Source organism: Nilaparvata lugens, chromosome 9 (assembly GCF_014356525.2).
Source record: "Nilaparvata lugens isolate BPH chromosome 9, ASM1435652v1, whole genome shotgun sequence".
NCBI lineage: Eukaryota > Metazoa > Arthropoda > Insecta > Hemiptera > Delphacidae > Nilaparvata > Nilaparvata lugens.
Window position 1 is genome coordinate 10,629,192 of NC_052512.1, and position 15,703 is coordinate 10,644,894.

The 15,703-nt window shown below is 36.2% G+C and overlaps 1 protein-coding gene across 2 annotated transcripts in view; it reads right to left on the minus strand.

Moving 5' to 3' along the window:
• LOC111051870 overlaps positions 1-15,703 on the minus strand; it is a 206,794-nt gene that overhangs the window by 66,375 nt on the left and 124,716 nt on the right. For both annotated transcript variants that reach the window (XM_039435477.1, XM_039435478.1), the window contains exons 8-9: positions 15,054-15,243; positions 13,876-13,960 (exon numbers count right to left, since the gene is read on the minus strand). In XM_039435477.1, coding sequence (XP_039291411.1) covers positions 13,876-13,960; positions 15,054-15,243 — 275 coding nt within the window. The remainder of the gene's footprint in view (positions 1-13,875; positions 13,961-15,053; positions 15,244-15,703) is intronic.

Consider the following 15,703-nt stretch of genomic DNA (forward strand, 5'->3'; position numbering starts at 1 on the left):
CAATAATAATTATATATTAATTAGCATTTCAATAAATGCATTCTCTATTTAATTCCATCTGTAACTGGTTGGCCGCTATGGCTTCATATAAAATGAGCGCTTTTATCCAGAGATTGTCAGTTTGGTGTAAGAGTAAGCATTCCTGACTTGCAATTGGGAGGTACCAGGTTCAATTCCCGGGTTCAATTCCCAGGTTCATTTCAAAATGAGATTTTGAAAACTAGTTCAATCCCATTTAAACCTTCGTTACAATTGCTTCAACATTTTCTTGTTAAAGTAGGTGATAGTATTACCACTCTGAAGTCGTTGAAAGTTCCCGATTTGGCTGATTATATTTTGTACTCATTGGCTATTCGTCAATTAGACAAAATACCACGTGAATCGTTTGAGATCGAGGTAGCTGATAAGAGCTTTCCTTCTTGTCAACAGTTGATTGATTTTGTGAATAAGAGAGTTAGATCTTATCAATTATCTGCATCCGATGTGCCATCTGTTAATGAACAAAAATCTATCGAAAAGCCGAAAAATAAGTCTTTTCAGAAAAAGATTGTCCTATCTACTCAGGCTGATAACAGCGTTCGAAATAAAAGCAGCTCAGATACTTGTGAATTGAATGATAGTGCTGAAACAAAATGCTCATTTTGCAACTCAACGAATCATTCGTTATTCAAATGTCCTGCTTTCTTGAAAAGAGATCCAAAAGCTAGGAATGAATTTATTAAATCATTGAGAGTTTGTTTCAATTGTTTCTCCAAATTTCACGCTGTAAACCAATGCAAGTCTAAATTGTTGTGTTATTGTGGTCGTATGCAAAATAAATTACTTCATTATCCTTGTAGTAGTGATAATAGCCGTTCGAATTCTCCTGCTCGTTATCAGAAATCTACTTATAACAACTCTAAAGTTGCTTTAAAATCGAAATCTGTTGATTCGATTACTCAAACTGATAGCACTATGAATGTTGTTGAGAATTCAAACTCTTCTAAGCATTGTGGTATCACTGATAATGCTATTGATTAGTCATCAATTGTTAGTTAATTCCTAAAACGAGTGTTGTTCTAGGTACTGCTCGAGCAGTTATTAAAAATTCATCTGGTTCGTTTATTGGTGTTTTTTTAATGATTGATTCTGGTAGTACTGCTAATTTCATCACAGAAGATCTTGTTATGAAACTTGGTTTATCTGTTCATGATTGTCATCGAAATTTCTCTGGTTTGAATTCCTCGAGTGTAGGGAATTGTTCTGGTGTTGTGAAATGTTTGTTGAAACCTAAGGGCTCAAATCACCCTCGTCTAGAAGCTGAGGCTTACGTGATTGATGAAATAGTTGGTTCATTGCCCCCTATTTATCTCAGTTCGAAAGTGCAAAATGAGTTGAAAAAATTCAACCTTGCTGACCCTGTGTTCTATGAACAACGCTCCGTTGATCTTCTATTGGGATGTCAGTTATTCAACAAAATATTACGTCATCATAGTCAAGTCTCATCTAGTGAAGAGTGTTCGTTTTGCGTGATTCCTACCGTGTTTGGTGACATTATTTTGAGTGAATTTCCAAATCATTCCGGTCTTCTTAATCAGTCATTGACTGCATTAATGACGTGTCCCACCTCTGAGAACTCGTTGAATAATTTGGTTCATAAGTTTTGGGAAAGTGAAGAAATTCCTAATCATAAATTTTCTAGTCCCGATGATGAGTTTTGTGAGAAACATTTTGCTGAAACTCACACGTGTGATACTGAAGCAAGATATGTTGTTCGTCTTCCTTTCAAAGTTGACACTAATCAACTCAAGTTTCATGAATCTCATGATGTTGCTTTAAATCGTTTTCTGTCGTTGGAGCGTCGTATGCTGCGTGATGCTCGTTTGAAATCTGATTGTGTATCATTTATGGAAGAGTATCTTCTTTTGGATCATATGGAAGTTGCCAAAAAACCAGGTAAATATTTTATTCCTTATTTTTGTGTATTCAATCCGTCATCACCTACAACAAAGGTTCGTGTTGTATTTGATGGGTCTGCTAAAAAGAGTCACATTTCGTTGAATTAAGTTCTTCATTCAGGTCCAAAATTGTTAAATGACATATGTGATGTGTTAACTAGATTCAGACTTCACTCATTTGTATCCACGTGTGATGTTACCAAAATGTATCATGCTATCCTCGTTGATGAAGAAGATTGTTCTTTCCTTCACATATTGTTTCGTAAAGATCCTACTGATGATATTGTCGTTTATGAGCTCAAAACAATCACATATGGTTTGAAACCGTCTGGTTTTCTTGCTCAACGTGCTCTCATCCAACTGGCGAAAGATGAAGGAGATAAATTTCCGTTGGCATCAGCAGCTATTCGTGATGATATATATCACGACGATTTTCTCACAGGTGCTAATTCGTTGTAAGAGATCTGTGAAATAAAATCACAACTTTGTAATCTTCTAAACTGTACTCATATCAAGTTGAATAAATGGAGCAGTAATTCTCCTGAGTTCCTTGATTTGATTCATTCTGAAAACACTCAAGTACCACTTCATATCAGTGATGAGCCTAATTCAAATGTGAAAGTTCTTGGCATAATGTGGAACCCAACTACTGATTGTTTTCATATTAAAGTCTCCGTTCCAGAGTTTCAAAAGAAAAACTCTAAGCGCACTGTTCTGTCCATTATCGCGCATCTGTATGACCCTCTCGGTTTTATAGCTCCAGTAATATTCAAAATGAAATGTTTTTTACAAGAGCTGTGGAAGTTGGACATCGATTGGGATATGCCGATTCCTGTTGACTACAACAAATGCTGGAACGAGCTGATGAGAGAGCTTCCTGCTCTAAGTTCAATTTAAATTCCTCGATGCGTTTATGGCGATGCTTTTTCAGGTCAAATACTTGGGTTTTCCGATGCATCGCAGAAAGGAATCTGTGCTTGTATCTTCTTAGGAGTTGTGTCATCAGAATCTACAGTGAAATGCTTCCTGTTGAAAGCTAAAACTAAAGTTGCGTCTTTGAAAACTCGATTAGAGCTTCAAGCTGCGTTGTTGCTTTCGCGATTGTATGTTTCAGTCCTTCCTTCACTGGAAAAAATCAATCTTCAATCTACGTTTCTGCTCAGTGATTCAACTATTGTTTTATCTTGGTTGCATATACCTCCTTATAATTTGCAAACGTGTGTTGCAAATCGTGTTGTGAGAATATTAGAGTTGACTAATATTTCAGATTGGAATCACATTGGTACTGATTTCAATATTGCCGACATTGGATCAAGAGGCATTTCTCCCCAAAACGTGTGCAATTCACAAGATTGGTTCAATGCTCCAACGTGGTGTTCCAATTCGTTGTCATGTTGGCCGTTGTCATCTATGACTTACCCTGCTACTGAAATTCTGCCTGATGTGAAACAAAATAAAGGTGTTGTTTTGAATATCACTGAAGAGACTGCTGCTATTCAGATACCATGTTTCTCCTCATACATGAGATTGTTACATTCCTGTGCTTATGTTTTACGTTTTGTGAATAACTGTAAAGCATCAATTAGTGGTGTCTGTCGTTAATCAGGCGCACTTAGTGTTCAAGAGTTGAAATTTGCACAAATTTATTGTGTTAAAATTGTTCAAAAGTGTCATTTCAATCGTGAACTCGACCTATTGAAAGAGGGTAAACCTTGTGATAAGAGTTTCCAAAAATTGTCTGTATTCTTGGATTGTGATGGTGTGATTCGTGTTGGTGGCAGATTGGTAAATAGTGCTTTAGGATATGAAGCCAAGCATCCTTGTTTGATACATAAAGATAGTCATTTTACTAAACTCCTCATTGAGTATTATCATATTTCTCATCTCCATGCTGGACCAAGAATAGTGTGTGCTCTTATTCAGCATTATTTTTGAATTGTTGAAGCACACAGTGTTATCAGAAATGTGATTTTCAATTGTACTCGTTGCCATTTATTCAATGCAACTCCTGTTGCTCCCATCATGGGTTATCTTCCCAGCTCTCGTGTTGTTCCCAGTGCTCCCTTTCTGAAGGCTGCGGTCGATCTAGATGGTCCTTTCACTGTCAAAGAGAGTATTTGGCCTAAAGCTCATACGTACAAGGCATACTTTGCACTGTTTGTCTGTCTGGCAACAAAAGCTTGTCACATTGAGGTGCTTACAAGTCTTTCATCCGAAGAGTTTATTAGCACTCTCCATCGTTTTGTTTCTAGGCGTGGATTGCCTAAAGAAATATTCTGTGATCAAGGGACGAATTTCAAAGGTGCTGTGTGACAATTGAAGGAAATTGTTGAATTTCTCAGATCATCAGAAAATCAATCCAACGTCTGTGATGCAATGTCATCTGAAAGCATCCAATTTCGTTTTAATATTCCACATGCTCCTTTCTTGAATGGAATCTGTGAGTCCAATATTAGAAATGTGAAATTCCATTTGTTTTGTGAAGTGGGAAATTTGGTCCTAACTATTGTTGAGCTTTCCACTTTGTTGGTGAAAATTGAGGCGATACTCAATTCGAGACCATTGTATGCACTCTCTTCATCTCCTGATGACTACGAGGCGCTGACTCCCGGACATTTCCTTGTTCATCGCCCTCTGTTGGCGGTTCCTGAAATTGACATGAGTGATGTCAACGAGCACAGACTGTCTTGTTGGGAAAAGGTTAATCGCTTCACTCAGAGATTGTGGAAGAGGTGGGAGAGTGAATACCTCCACACTCTTCAACAGAAGAATAAGTGGTTTGAGAGTGACACAAACCTTCAGGTAGGGCAGTTAGTATGGATTAAAGAGGACAATTCATCACCCTTATCATACCCGTTAGGTAGAGTCACCCAAATCATAAGTGATGCTAAGGGTGTTGTGCACTCAGCTCACGTGAAAACTAACTCTGGTGAGTATGTTGGGCCAGTTAGGAAACTTGCCCCCATACTTCCCTATTAGTTTAACCCACACACCAAGTTTTCCGTTTTCCTTTCCTATTTCTTTTTCCCTTCGTTTTTCCTTTTTCACCATTCAATGCATGTTGTTTTGTTTTCCTTTTACTTTTAAATTTTAGTTTTTTTGAGTTTATGTTCTTGGAAATGAGGCATTCCAAGGTGGGCAGAGATGGTGGATTCACAGAGGATCGGCAGCCTTGATCGCAGGTTGATTACTTTGTGCTTTCCTCCCCTTCCCCCTCTCCCAAAGAGGCAAGATAACCTCTCTCCCTCACCCCTCCTTCATCCTCTCCATTTATCTTTCAACCCAGCACTTCAAGAAGCGTGCTCGAGAAGTCAACATCATTTCGGTCCATTTCTCCTGTTTCCATGGCGTTTGAGCTGAACGCAATTACCTTGTTTCGTTTCGTGATATATGTACAATATCATATAGGCCTACACATAAAGACAGATATCGTCAGCAGTAACTTCTACACACGAGATACAGTCCACTCCCTCGCCAGTTTCAAGGTTAGTGCAAATTAAAGACTTACTTTTGGGGCTGTCGATGTTTTCGTGAATTAAATCTTAATTGTATCCCAATCCATAGGTTTGGGGACAGGACGGGATTACCAGCTCTGTTCCATAATTCAAGTTGTTTACTATATTGAATGTTCAGAGAGGTGAAAGTATACCTCCTCCTCCATCTCATCCTCTTCCTCTTCCACCTCTACCTCATTGTTCTCCTCCATATCAGATTCCTCTTTCTCATCTTCTACATGATCCTCATCCTAATTCAGATCAAATGGGTAGATTGATGATAAATTTGTCTCACCATAGTCACCCCACTTTGAGAATAGGAGTAACATCTTCTCTATTGTTCCAGATACACAATTGATTCACAAAATGTCTGTTTCCCACAATGAATCTGATGATTCCAGCACAATGAATCTAATCTACTATGTATCCAATATATATCCATATTTGTACATCATTATGATTTTAATTATACCTCAATGTATTACCTAGTGTCTAAGGTGTTGCTGTTCTCTGTTTCCTCAAGTAAAGACCTTTACCGACCTTCAATCTCTGCTGTCTCAAGTAAAGACCTTTACCAACCTTTGATCTCTGCTGTCTCAAGTGAAGAACTCGACCTCCTTCCATTGATTTTTCCTTTGATGGTTGAATCTTTTGTTTCTTTCCCTTCTTAGTCACCCTGCTGACTTTCTTCAGTGATCTTTCATACCTCCCCCAAACTTTGCCTTAGCCTTCATGATGTTGGTGACTGCTAGTGCTGCAGCTTTTTTCAACACCCCTGCATCTTCAGATCTCACTCTGTCCCAGGCTCTCTCTGCCAAGATGCTGTCTGCTACTGCTCTGCTTGCTGTATCACCACTCTTGGAATAGGAAATATCATGCTCCTTGCAAGCCTGATCAAGTTTGTTGATTCCTGGATCACCTTGTGCTAATTGCTCCTCACGTTTTGTTCCTGGTCCACAGTACTGATAGCCAGGGATATGAAGTTCAACTGGTAGAATTTTGATTGCCTTATTAACTATTGCATCAGCAACGTTCTTGATAGCTGACAAAACTCCTCTTCCTCTATAGATCTTCTGACTTTTCTCCTCACGAAAATCATGCCTTAGAGCAATGGATCCCCTCCCAGTCACTTGTCTCTCAGAATGTCTCTGACTGCCATCTCTGCCATCATCCAGAAGGCATTTGATTGTATTCTTATACTTGGCTTTGTTGTAGTTAACAATCTCACCTCTTGGATCATTGTTCTGTCTGTGCACACTGGTCCAGTTCAATATTTCTCCATAGGCCTGTCTCTCAGCAGATTCAACTAATGCACAATTTGGATTCTTCTTGAAAATCAACTCACAAACTCCCAATGTAGCTGTGAAGGTCTTTTCTTCCTCATCTACAGGATCAGTCAGCACAATTTCATCACCATTCTCTTCAAAAGTTAAATACTTATTGCTCTGGTAGTGAGCATTGTCTCTCAATCTTGGCCCAAGAGTGTCATTGAAATTGTCATTGTCCTTGCTCAATGATCCTCTAATGTAATCAGCTACCTGCTTTCCAGCTGGATCAGTTTGATCAAGAATTTTCTTAACTGTTGTACCGTCACTTTCATTCAATAATTGTTGTCACGTTATTTCTTCCAATAACGAGTTGCCCTGGTTGGCTGCAGTTGGTAGAGCATGAATAAAATATATAACCCTTTTTGTGGTTCTTAGAATAATAATAATACCAATTTCTTACTGGCTCGCCCAGGAACTCCCACAGTTCTCTGCTCTTGCCGGCTACTGACATCAGCTGCTCCAACAGTCCACAATTTCTGCAACTTGATGCTATTATTTTGAGATTCTTCAAATCATATTTAATGATACTGGATAATTTATATGAATCTCTGGAACGTATTATCTCCAAAGATTTGATAATCAATGCTGTATATCGCTGTCTCAACCAACTTATTTGGTGAAGAATATAGTCAGAGGGTAATCTCAGAAATATTTCAATACTGGTAACTAAATAGATTATAATGAGATTGGTCAGGAGATAGGGAAATAAATAAAGGATACACCATCAAAATTGATACAAATATATTACACAAAATACCAATGAATAAACAAATATGTATAGAGCAACGAGTATAAAAAATAAAATAATAACAGATAGATATATCAAAAAAAAACACAGATTGGCTCACTTATTAGGTTTTCTGCTTTCAGCACAAAAAATTACCATGTGCTTCTCTAATCATCAATCCTATGCATCTAGACTATGCGGCTCAGTTATCGACTTGCTGTTGCTTGTCGAATGAAATCTCATATACCTTCTTCCCACATTAATATAGATAATTAATTAATTATAAATATCGAATATATTAATATATATTTCTCAAGGCTAAAGGTTCGGCCTCTGATAGAAATTGGATGAATCAATTTATACAGTGAACATGAGCTTCATTTATATCTTTATAATTTACCAATAAAATTAATGATCAAGTTAGCATATATATAATAACTTTAAATTTGAATATTTATTTCATCTGTGCATACTTAGACATTTGAATCTGATATATAGTTCTTAATTAGTAAATTCGCTTTTGTACATTTCAAGACTTGCACTAGTTTGATATTGATTTCAATATTTGTATAACCTTTCCATGAGCTAGCTTTTTAAATCTTGTTTCACTTGAAGCACTGAGGGCACCCTAGATTTATATATCTCTTGTTAACTATAACTCACATGCCGATATTCACAAGATGATGATGGTGATCCAAATTCTTCCATCATCTTGGGGTTTTCTGGTGGCCAAAGTTGTCCTCTACAGAGAATAAATAAATATCTGAATGACTTATGCCTTAATATGGCATCACTGAGTCTTATGGAAATCAATTATTGAATTCAAACTTAAATCTTTCAAACATACAATTATTGACAAAAAAGGGACTTGTGCTCTATAAAATTAGTGGCATTCCATGGTGACATCTGGCAAGCAAGTGGGCTCTGATCTACCCCTATTCTCTATGATCATACTTCTGTATTCTAAATTTGCATATTATTTGAATATTCAACTATTACGCCATTGTATAATCAAATAGTCTGTGTCAATCTGCTAGGCTATTACATATATATCATGTATTATATTTAATGATTACTCGGATTACATCTGGTACATGAACTGCATAGTGATAACTTACAAGTTCTTATCATTTATATAAATATGGAGGGTTATTTTTGAATCAACTCGTTTCTACCGCCTATCAGCAACTGCATTTTGATTGGCTCATCTAAAAATTACAAATGTATCCATGTGCCTGATAGAATATACACACTTCCTTATTATTTTTATTTATTTTACATATTTTGTACATGCTCATTTGACACAGTAAATTTGTTTAAGTTTATTGAGTTTGTTTTTCCATTTAAATAACATGCCATGTGGTTACCAAATCCTCTGGTTGAATGCTATTTGTTTACAACTAAAATTTGCCTGAAATTTGGCCAAATCTTAAATTATACGGCTTGACCAATTAGTCAGGTTGCCGACCAGTAAGTATTATAGCCTAACCTCAAAATGTCATTATTTTATATAATTCAATAGATAGCAAATTAAATTTTTTTCTATTTGGCTGTTCGAATTGTAGCCAGGATACCCGTTATTATCTGATCTCTCACTTGTTGATATCGCACCCGGCAATAACAGAGCAGCTGTTTGCTAGAGACCAATAAAATATTTTCATTAGGCAATTTTGCTTGCTATTCAAGATAATTTGTTATATTGTTCAACATTCTCATCATCATCCTGTCCATCTCCAGACAGCTCCTCATCACTACTATCATCATATCCTCTACTCATATTATACTCCTCACCCTCATCCTCTTCAAATGCCTACTTTCCTGCTTTCCATAGTTGTCATCAAACTCCTGAGGTGCCTGCTATTGGACTTGAAACTACTCCAGTTCCATATGATTCAAATGTTGGTGACTCTTCATCAATGCTGGAGAGTTGGAGCTTATGTTTTGCTTTCCTTGCAACAGTAAGTCCATGCCTTGTATAAGTGGCATGTTAAACAATTGGTGTTGTTGGTGGAGTAGGATATATGTGGTGTGTTGATGCTGCTGAGGGAGGATGATGTTCTGATGATGGCAACTCTGGCTTGGATTGTCTCTGCCTACTCTTCACAGGCATGGAGTGCACTTTTATTCTAGGCTTTAGATACCTGGGATGCTTCTTGGATGCTCTTGATGGAGGTAGTTGTGGTTGTTGAACTGGCATCTGTTGGAGAGTTTCGACTAGGTTGGCTAAGGGCTCAGCTAGAGGTTTGAAGTGTTCCACATGTTTCTCTTCTGCAATTCGTCGACCTAGCATGATTTCCTTCTTTGCCACCTATTGATTCCACGCTTCAGCCCAGCAATCACCATGGTAGGAGCAACCTCCTCCAATGTTGGCTTATCATTCCTTTGTTTGATATGCATACTGGTCAGTGTTTATCAGTATACTGAGGTCTGAGAGTTTGAGTTCAGCTATTTATACATCTTGGACCCATCCCAAGTGCCGAGTGGAACTGACTGAACAGTGACTGAACAGTAACTAAACAGTGACTGAACAGTGACTGATCAGTAATTGAACTGACTGACTGACCACTAAGTGGACAACCCAACCATGCCATACAGACATGTTGAATACTGACAGAAGGGACTGGTCATTAGTCATGTGACAGGAGGAGTGAGGGTCATTGAGAATGTCCATGTTGAATAAGTCATTTCTAAACATGGAGGAGGTGAAGTGGGAGTTGTTGAAAATATCCATCTTCAAAGCCATTTTGATCTAGAGCAGCATGGATATGTTGATCTAGAGTCTCCCATGGATATCTTGATGTAGTAGATCTACCATGGACATATTAATCTGATGTAATAGAGGTCTCCATGACCATCTTAGTGTAGAGTGACAGGTCCTGCATGACCATCTTGAGCTAGAGTCCCCCCCTTTGATGTCCCTAATGCTGGTGGGCTTGACCATTAGTCATGTGACTGAACAGTGACTGAACAGTAACATTTTCTCATTTTGAGAGGATTATCTCAGCAAAGGTTGAGCCGATGATTGTCTCGGATCATTTTGCTTTAGTGCTTAGCTGCCAACTTGATGTGACTGATCATACAGCTTCAGAGTCTTTAAGAGGTAAGAATAAGTCCAAAAGAATTATCAGACCACTTAATTACTCTAATATTGTTAGATTCGAATCAATAATTGCAAGAACTAATTGGTTAGATGTATATGCCTTCAATAGTATTGAGGATAAATTTGCTCATTTTTTAAATGAATTTCTTTGTATTGCTGATGCAGCTCTCCCCATCAGATGTGCAGAAAGTGGCAGATGTCCTCCAGTAAAACTATTGTGGTACACTGGAGAAATATAGAGGAACAATGCTTACTTATGTACAACCTCTATAAGATTACCGGTTCTGCCACTCATAAAAGCATGTATAATCAGTTGAAAAGATCTTTTAAAAAGATGGTAAAAAAGTCCAAACTCGATTACAATAACAATCGTATTTTGCATGCCAAAAATAAACCAAGGGAATTGTGGTCAATAGTCAGAGAAAATTCAAATAGGAATGAAGTGGCTAAAGTTGATAAAATATCTAGTCATACATCAGATGGATTCAATGATTTTTTTATTGACAGTGTAGATAAAAATTGCGTTCAATAGCAGATCCTGTCCATGATGTTTTTCATTATCTTGACAATTACAAAAATTCATTGCCAAACTCTTCAAGTTCAAAACCCTCTTTCTCTTTTAATCTTTCGAGTGTTGAGCAGGTTCATAGTGTAATACTTTCCTTAAAGAATAGTGCTTGCCTTGATGTGTATTGCTTGAATTCTCATTTGTTGATCTGGCTTCTCCTCATATTTGTGAGGTACTAAGCTCTCTGTTTGATGATTGTATTCTTGATGGCGTTTTTCCTAATAGCTTAAAATTTGTCAAAGTAATTCCTCTTTTCAAGAAAGGTTCTGCAAGTGAGTATAATAATTTTAGACCAATTTCTATCATTCCAGTTATTTCTAAAATCTTTGAGGTTATTTTGTATTGTGAGATTGTTGAGTTCTTTGAAAATAACTCACTGTTCTCCAATAGTCAATTTGGGTTCAGACCTAATGAAAGCACAAATACAGCTATATCTGAATTCATGGAAAAGTGTATCTATTCCATTGATGAGAGGTGTAATCTGCTAGGCAGCTTTTATGACATGAGCCGAGCTTTTGATACAATATCTCATCCCATCATATTACAAAAGCTCAAATTTCATGGTTTCGATGATATGTCAACCAATTTGATTGCCTCTTACTTGAATGATAGATATCAAACTGTTTTTTACGATGGCTGTTTTTCTAATTTTTCAAAAGTATCATCAGGTGTTCCACACTTGGCCCTATCCTCTTCATTATATATGTTAATGATCTTCCTGCAGCAATCAGTTGTAAAAATGTAAAACCTTTGATGTTTGCTGATGATTTAGCTGTTCAAATAAAAAATAATAGTCTTTCTGGTAGCTTGCAAACAGTTAATGAGATAATTGAAGATTGGACAGCTTCTAATTCATTGTGTCTTAATAAGGACTCAACTTTTGGAATTTGGATTTAGATTACAACCTGATAATGCAAAGTTTCTTGGTATAACAGTTCAAAGCAATTTAAAATGGGACCTACACATCAAAATATTATGTGGCAAACTATAGAAGGGAGTTTTAATATTGAATAGATTGAAGTTCATTGTTGATAAGAGTGTTTTAATTTCAGTATATTTTGCTTATCTTCATTCTCATTTGTATTATGGTGTTGTTGCCTGGGGTAATGATATGAATGTAAAGAAACTATTTGTGTTACAGAAACGAGCAGTAAGGGTTATTGCTAATGTGGATAGTCGTTTTCATTGTGTGGATTTATTTAGAAAATTCAACATTTTGACAGTACCAGCTATTTACATTCTTGAATGTCTTATGTATGTGAAAATTAACTTAGCAAGTATTTCTGTAAATAGCAACGTTCACAACCATTACACAAGAAATTCTGAATCTCTTAGAGTGAACCAGTGCAATTATGCAAATACATTGAACTGCTTTAAGGAGTTTGGTATAAGAGCTTATAATAAGCTTCCTGCATATTTGAAGGAGCTAGAAGTGAGTAAATTGCCCATATAGAGAAGAGGAGTTTTTAATTTGAGGGTATTTTTGTTTGCTGTTTGTATGCTTGTGTTTGAATTTTTATTTCTATGAATGTAAATACTTTTTATTTATCATGTTAAATTTATTATGACAATGCATTTGTATATAAATGTTTTTTCACAATAAAGAAATCTTGAATCTTGAAACTTGAATCAAAACGGTGGTCGTGTGTCCTAGGATACTTTTCCACAGTGTGTGTGTGTGTGTGTGTGTGTGTCTGGCTGTGTGCTGAAATGCCCGGTTCTAGAACTGAACAGATGTGTCTTGTATAGCTCTTGACTGAACACTGATGGTCCCCCCCACTGTTGTGAACACTATATATATACACTCCAGAGTGGGTGGGAGACCTACTGATTCTCTTCATTAATCTTTATTTATTTCTCATTTTTCATTATTATTATTAATTTTTTTCCAAGTTTTTTTTTCTGAAAATTTGACATTGACTCTGACCTTGACCTTGACCTCGACCTTGACCTCGAACTTGACCTTGACCTCGAACTTGACCTTGACCTTATACCTTTAGGTTAGGTTAGGTTAGGTTAGGCTGAATTTTTTAGTTAGGTTAGGTTAGGTTAGGTGGGGAATTCTGAGTCATGTTGCACCAGGATTGGCAATTTATTATATCTACTAACCACTTTTCTGTCCCTTTGAAATTCTGGTCAGCCATCTTGAAACTATTACTTCTAATTCTTCTTCATTTTTTCCAATGGAAAGGTGTTCACAATACTTGATTTCGGTACATAATTTCAAGAGATGCCAGAATTTCCAGTAGGATGCAATTTACAGGTGGGATACAAAATATGTAGCGGAAACTTGCTTTTCTAAAACCGCACATCGATACTTCAAACCGTTCCAATGTTATTCGTATTCAAAGATAATCATTAAAATACAATGAATGCCTCAGGGGCCAGAGCATATCATGCGTATTTTCAGGCGTTTGAACAGTCGGCAGGGCAGGAAGCTCTTCATTTGGCTGATTGGGTAGTAGCCTGAACTGCTTAGACCAGGTTGCACAGAATCCTGACAAATTTTAACCATGATTAATCGCACCGATAATCATTCAGAGCCTTACTTTCCAAAGAATCTTTTACTGATTGGTTGGCGTAGTATTAAATCATGATTTAAATTCAACAAACTTTTGTGCAACTGAGACTTAATATGGTCTGGCTCCAAGAAAACTTCCTTTCATCTGTAAAATAGTTCACTATCAATTATTCATAATCATATGGATACGAGGTACTTACTTTCTAGTCTCCGTAACATTTCCCCTTTGATATTGAATTTCAACAAATGCAGATGTTTCTATCTTGGAGTAAACACTACTTATATCTGCAAGAAAAAATGTAGTTTAATTTCGAGTATACTTTAATTTTCCTTGAAAAACCAATGATAATAATGGGTGATCAAGTTGATTCCTGAAAGTGCCTTATTTAACAGAGCTTCAACTGTAGCAGATAGATATTCATATTCTCCAAGTAGTCTATATTCTAGTATTCTAAAAGTAGGCTATTCTTTCCTCTAGGACGGTAGCGACTCCAAGAGGCTTACTATATAGAGTCACAGAGTTACAGCAGAGATGTGGTTGCAATTACAGCGATTTTCAGAGAAAACACACAGATTTGGTGCTTTAAGACATATTTTAGAAGCATATTTTTCTCTGTGGTATTACCATATATGATACAGTATCACCAAACATGATACAGAATCATCTCGACTTGAATACTTAAATATTATACAAATTTTCCAAACTTTGAATGAATTCTACAAACAATGGGATATCGTCTTATGCTATCTTTCTCCTATCATTTTCCTATCCACTATATTTACAGGGTGTTTACGAACTAGGGCATTGTTCCTGGGTGAGAAACATATCTAAAATTTATATTTATTGTCCGGAAGTCTTAAATTACTCACACAGCGGCCATTTTGCTTTTTTCACTTATTATTAAAAAAATAGTTGAACATAAGAAATTAAAAATCTGCACAGTAAATTTAACAACTAGACAAATCTACAAAAGTTATGATAATCTATATCATATTTTAATTGTCGGTAGTCTTCAGTTACTCACACAGTGGCCATTTTGTTTTTTCACTTATTTTTTCAATATTGGCTAAACATAAGAAATTGAAACTCTGCAAAGTAATATTATAACAACTAGACAAAGCTAAAAAAATATTATAATTTTTCAAATTCTTGAAACGACATGGTTGCCGTTTAAAATGTTGTTTCTTAAATAACTCAGAAACCGTTGGTTTTTCAAAAAAATTACAAGGATAACTTTTTTAGTAGATTTGATTACATATCGATTGGTGCCTGATGTTTCAATATTGGACCAATATTAACTGAGATATAGCAGCTTTAGTGATTTTTCAGGTAATTAAATAGTAATGAATGGATAAATAAATGAATTTGCAAGCTTACCCATTTCCAAACGTGTCCAGTTGCTACGATAATAGAAGCTAATATCAGTATACCTCACGGTTTCCCCACCACCAGTTAATTTCACGGCGTAAATGTTTTGTAAGTCTCTTGGAAAGAATGAGACGCTCTGAATAGGTATTTTGCCTATGATCTCGTGTACGACCAGATAAACCGCGGGGCCACTTGTAATCTATAACAATTTAAAAATGTATGGTTTATCATAAATAAATAAATAATCTATAACATCAGAGTCATCAATCAATCAATTTCTGGACATGCTCAACAAACTTGTTGACCGAGCGAAGTGAGGTCTAAGATTCAAGTAGACGGTTTGGCATTTCTCTTTAATGTTTAAATGTTTAAATGTTTGAATGTTCAAATGTTTATATGTTGCGCATTTACGGTGATAGATTTTCATGAAATTTGATAGGTATGTTCCTTTTCTAATTGCGCATCGACATATTGTCATGTGGTATTTTAGCAGCACCAAATATTTTTGAAATGAACTATTGAACTTTAATAGAATTATAAAATGGAAAAGAAAGATAACCTAGTCAAAGAACCACTCAAGTGAAATCGAATGTTGTTAGTGATAAAAGAGTAATCGTATTATTTTGAATGATAAGAAAAAACATGCATAATTGTGATTC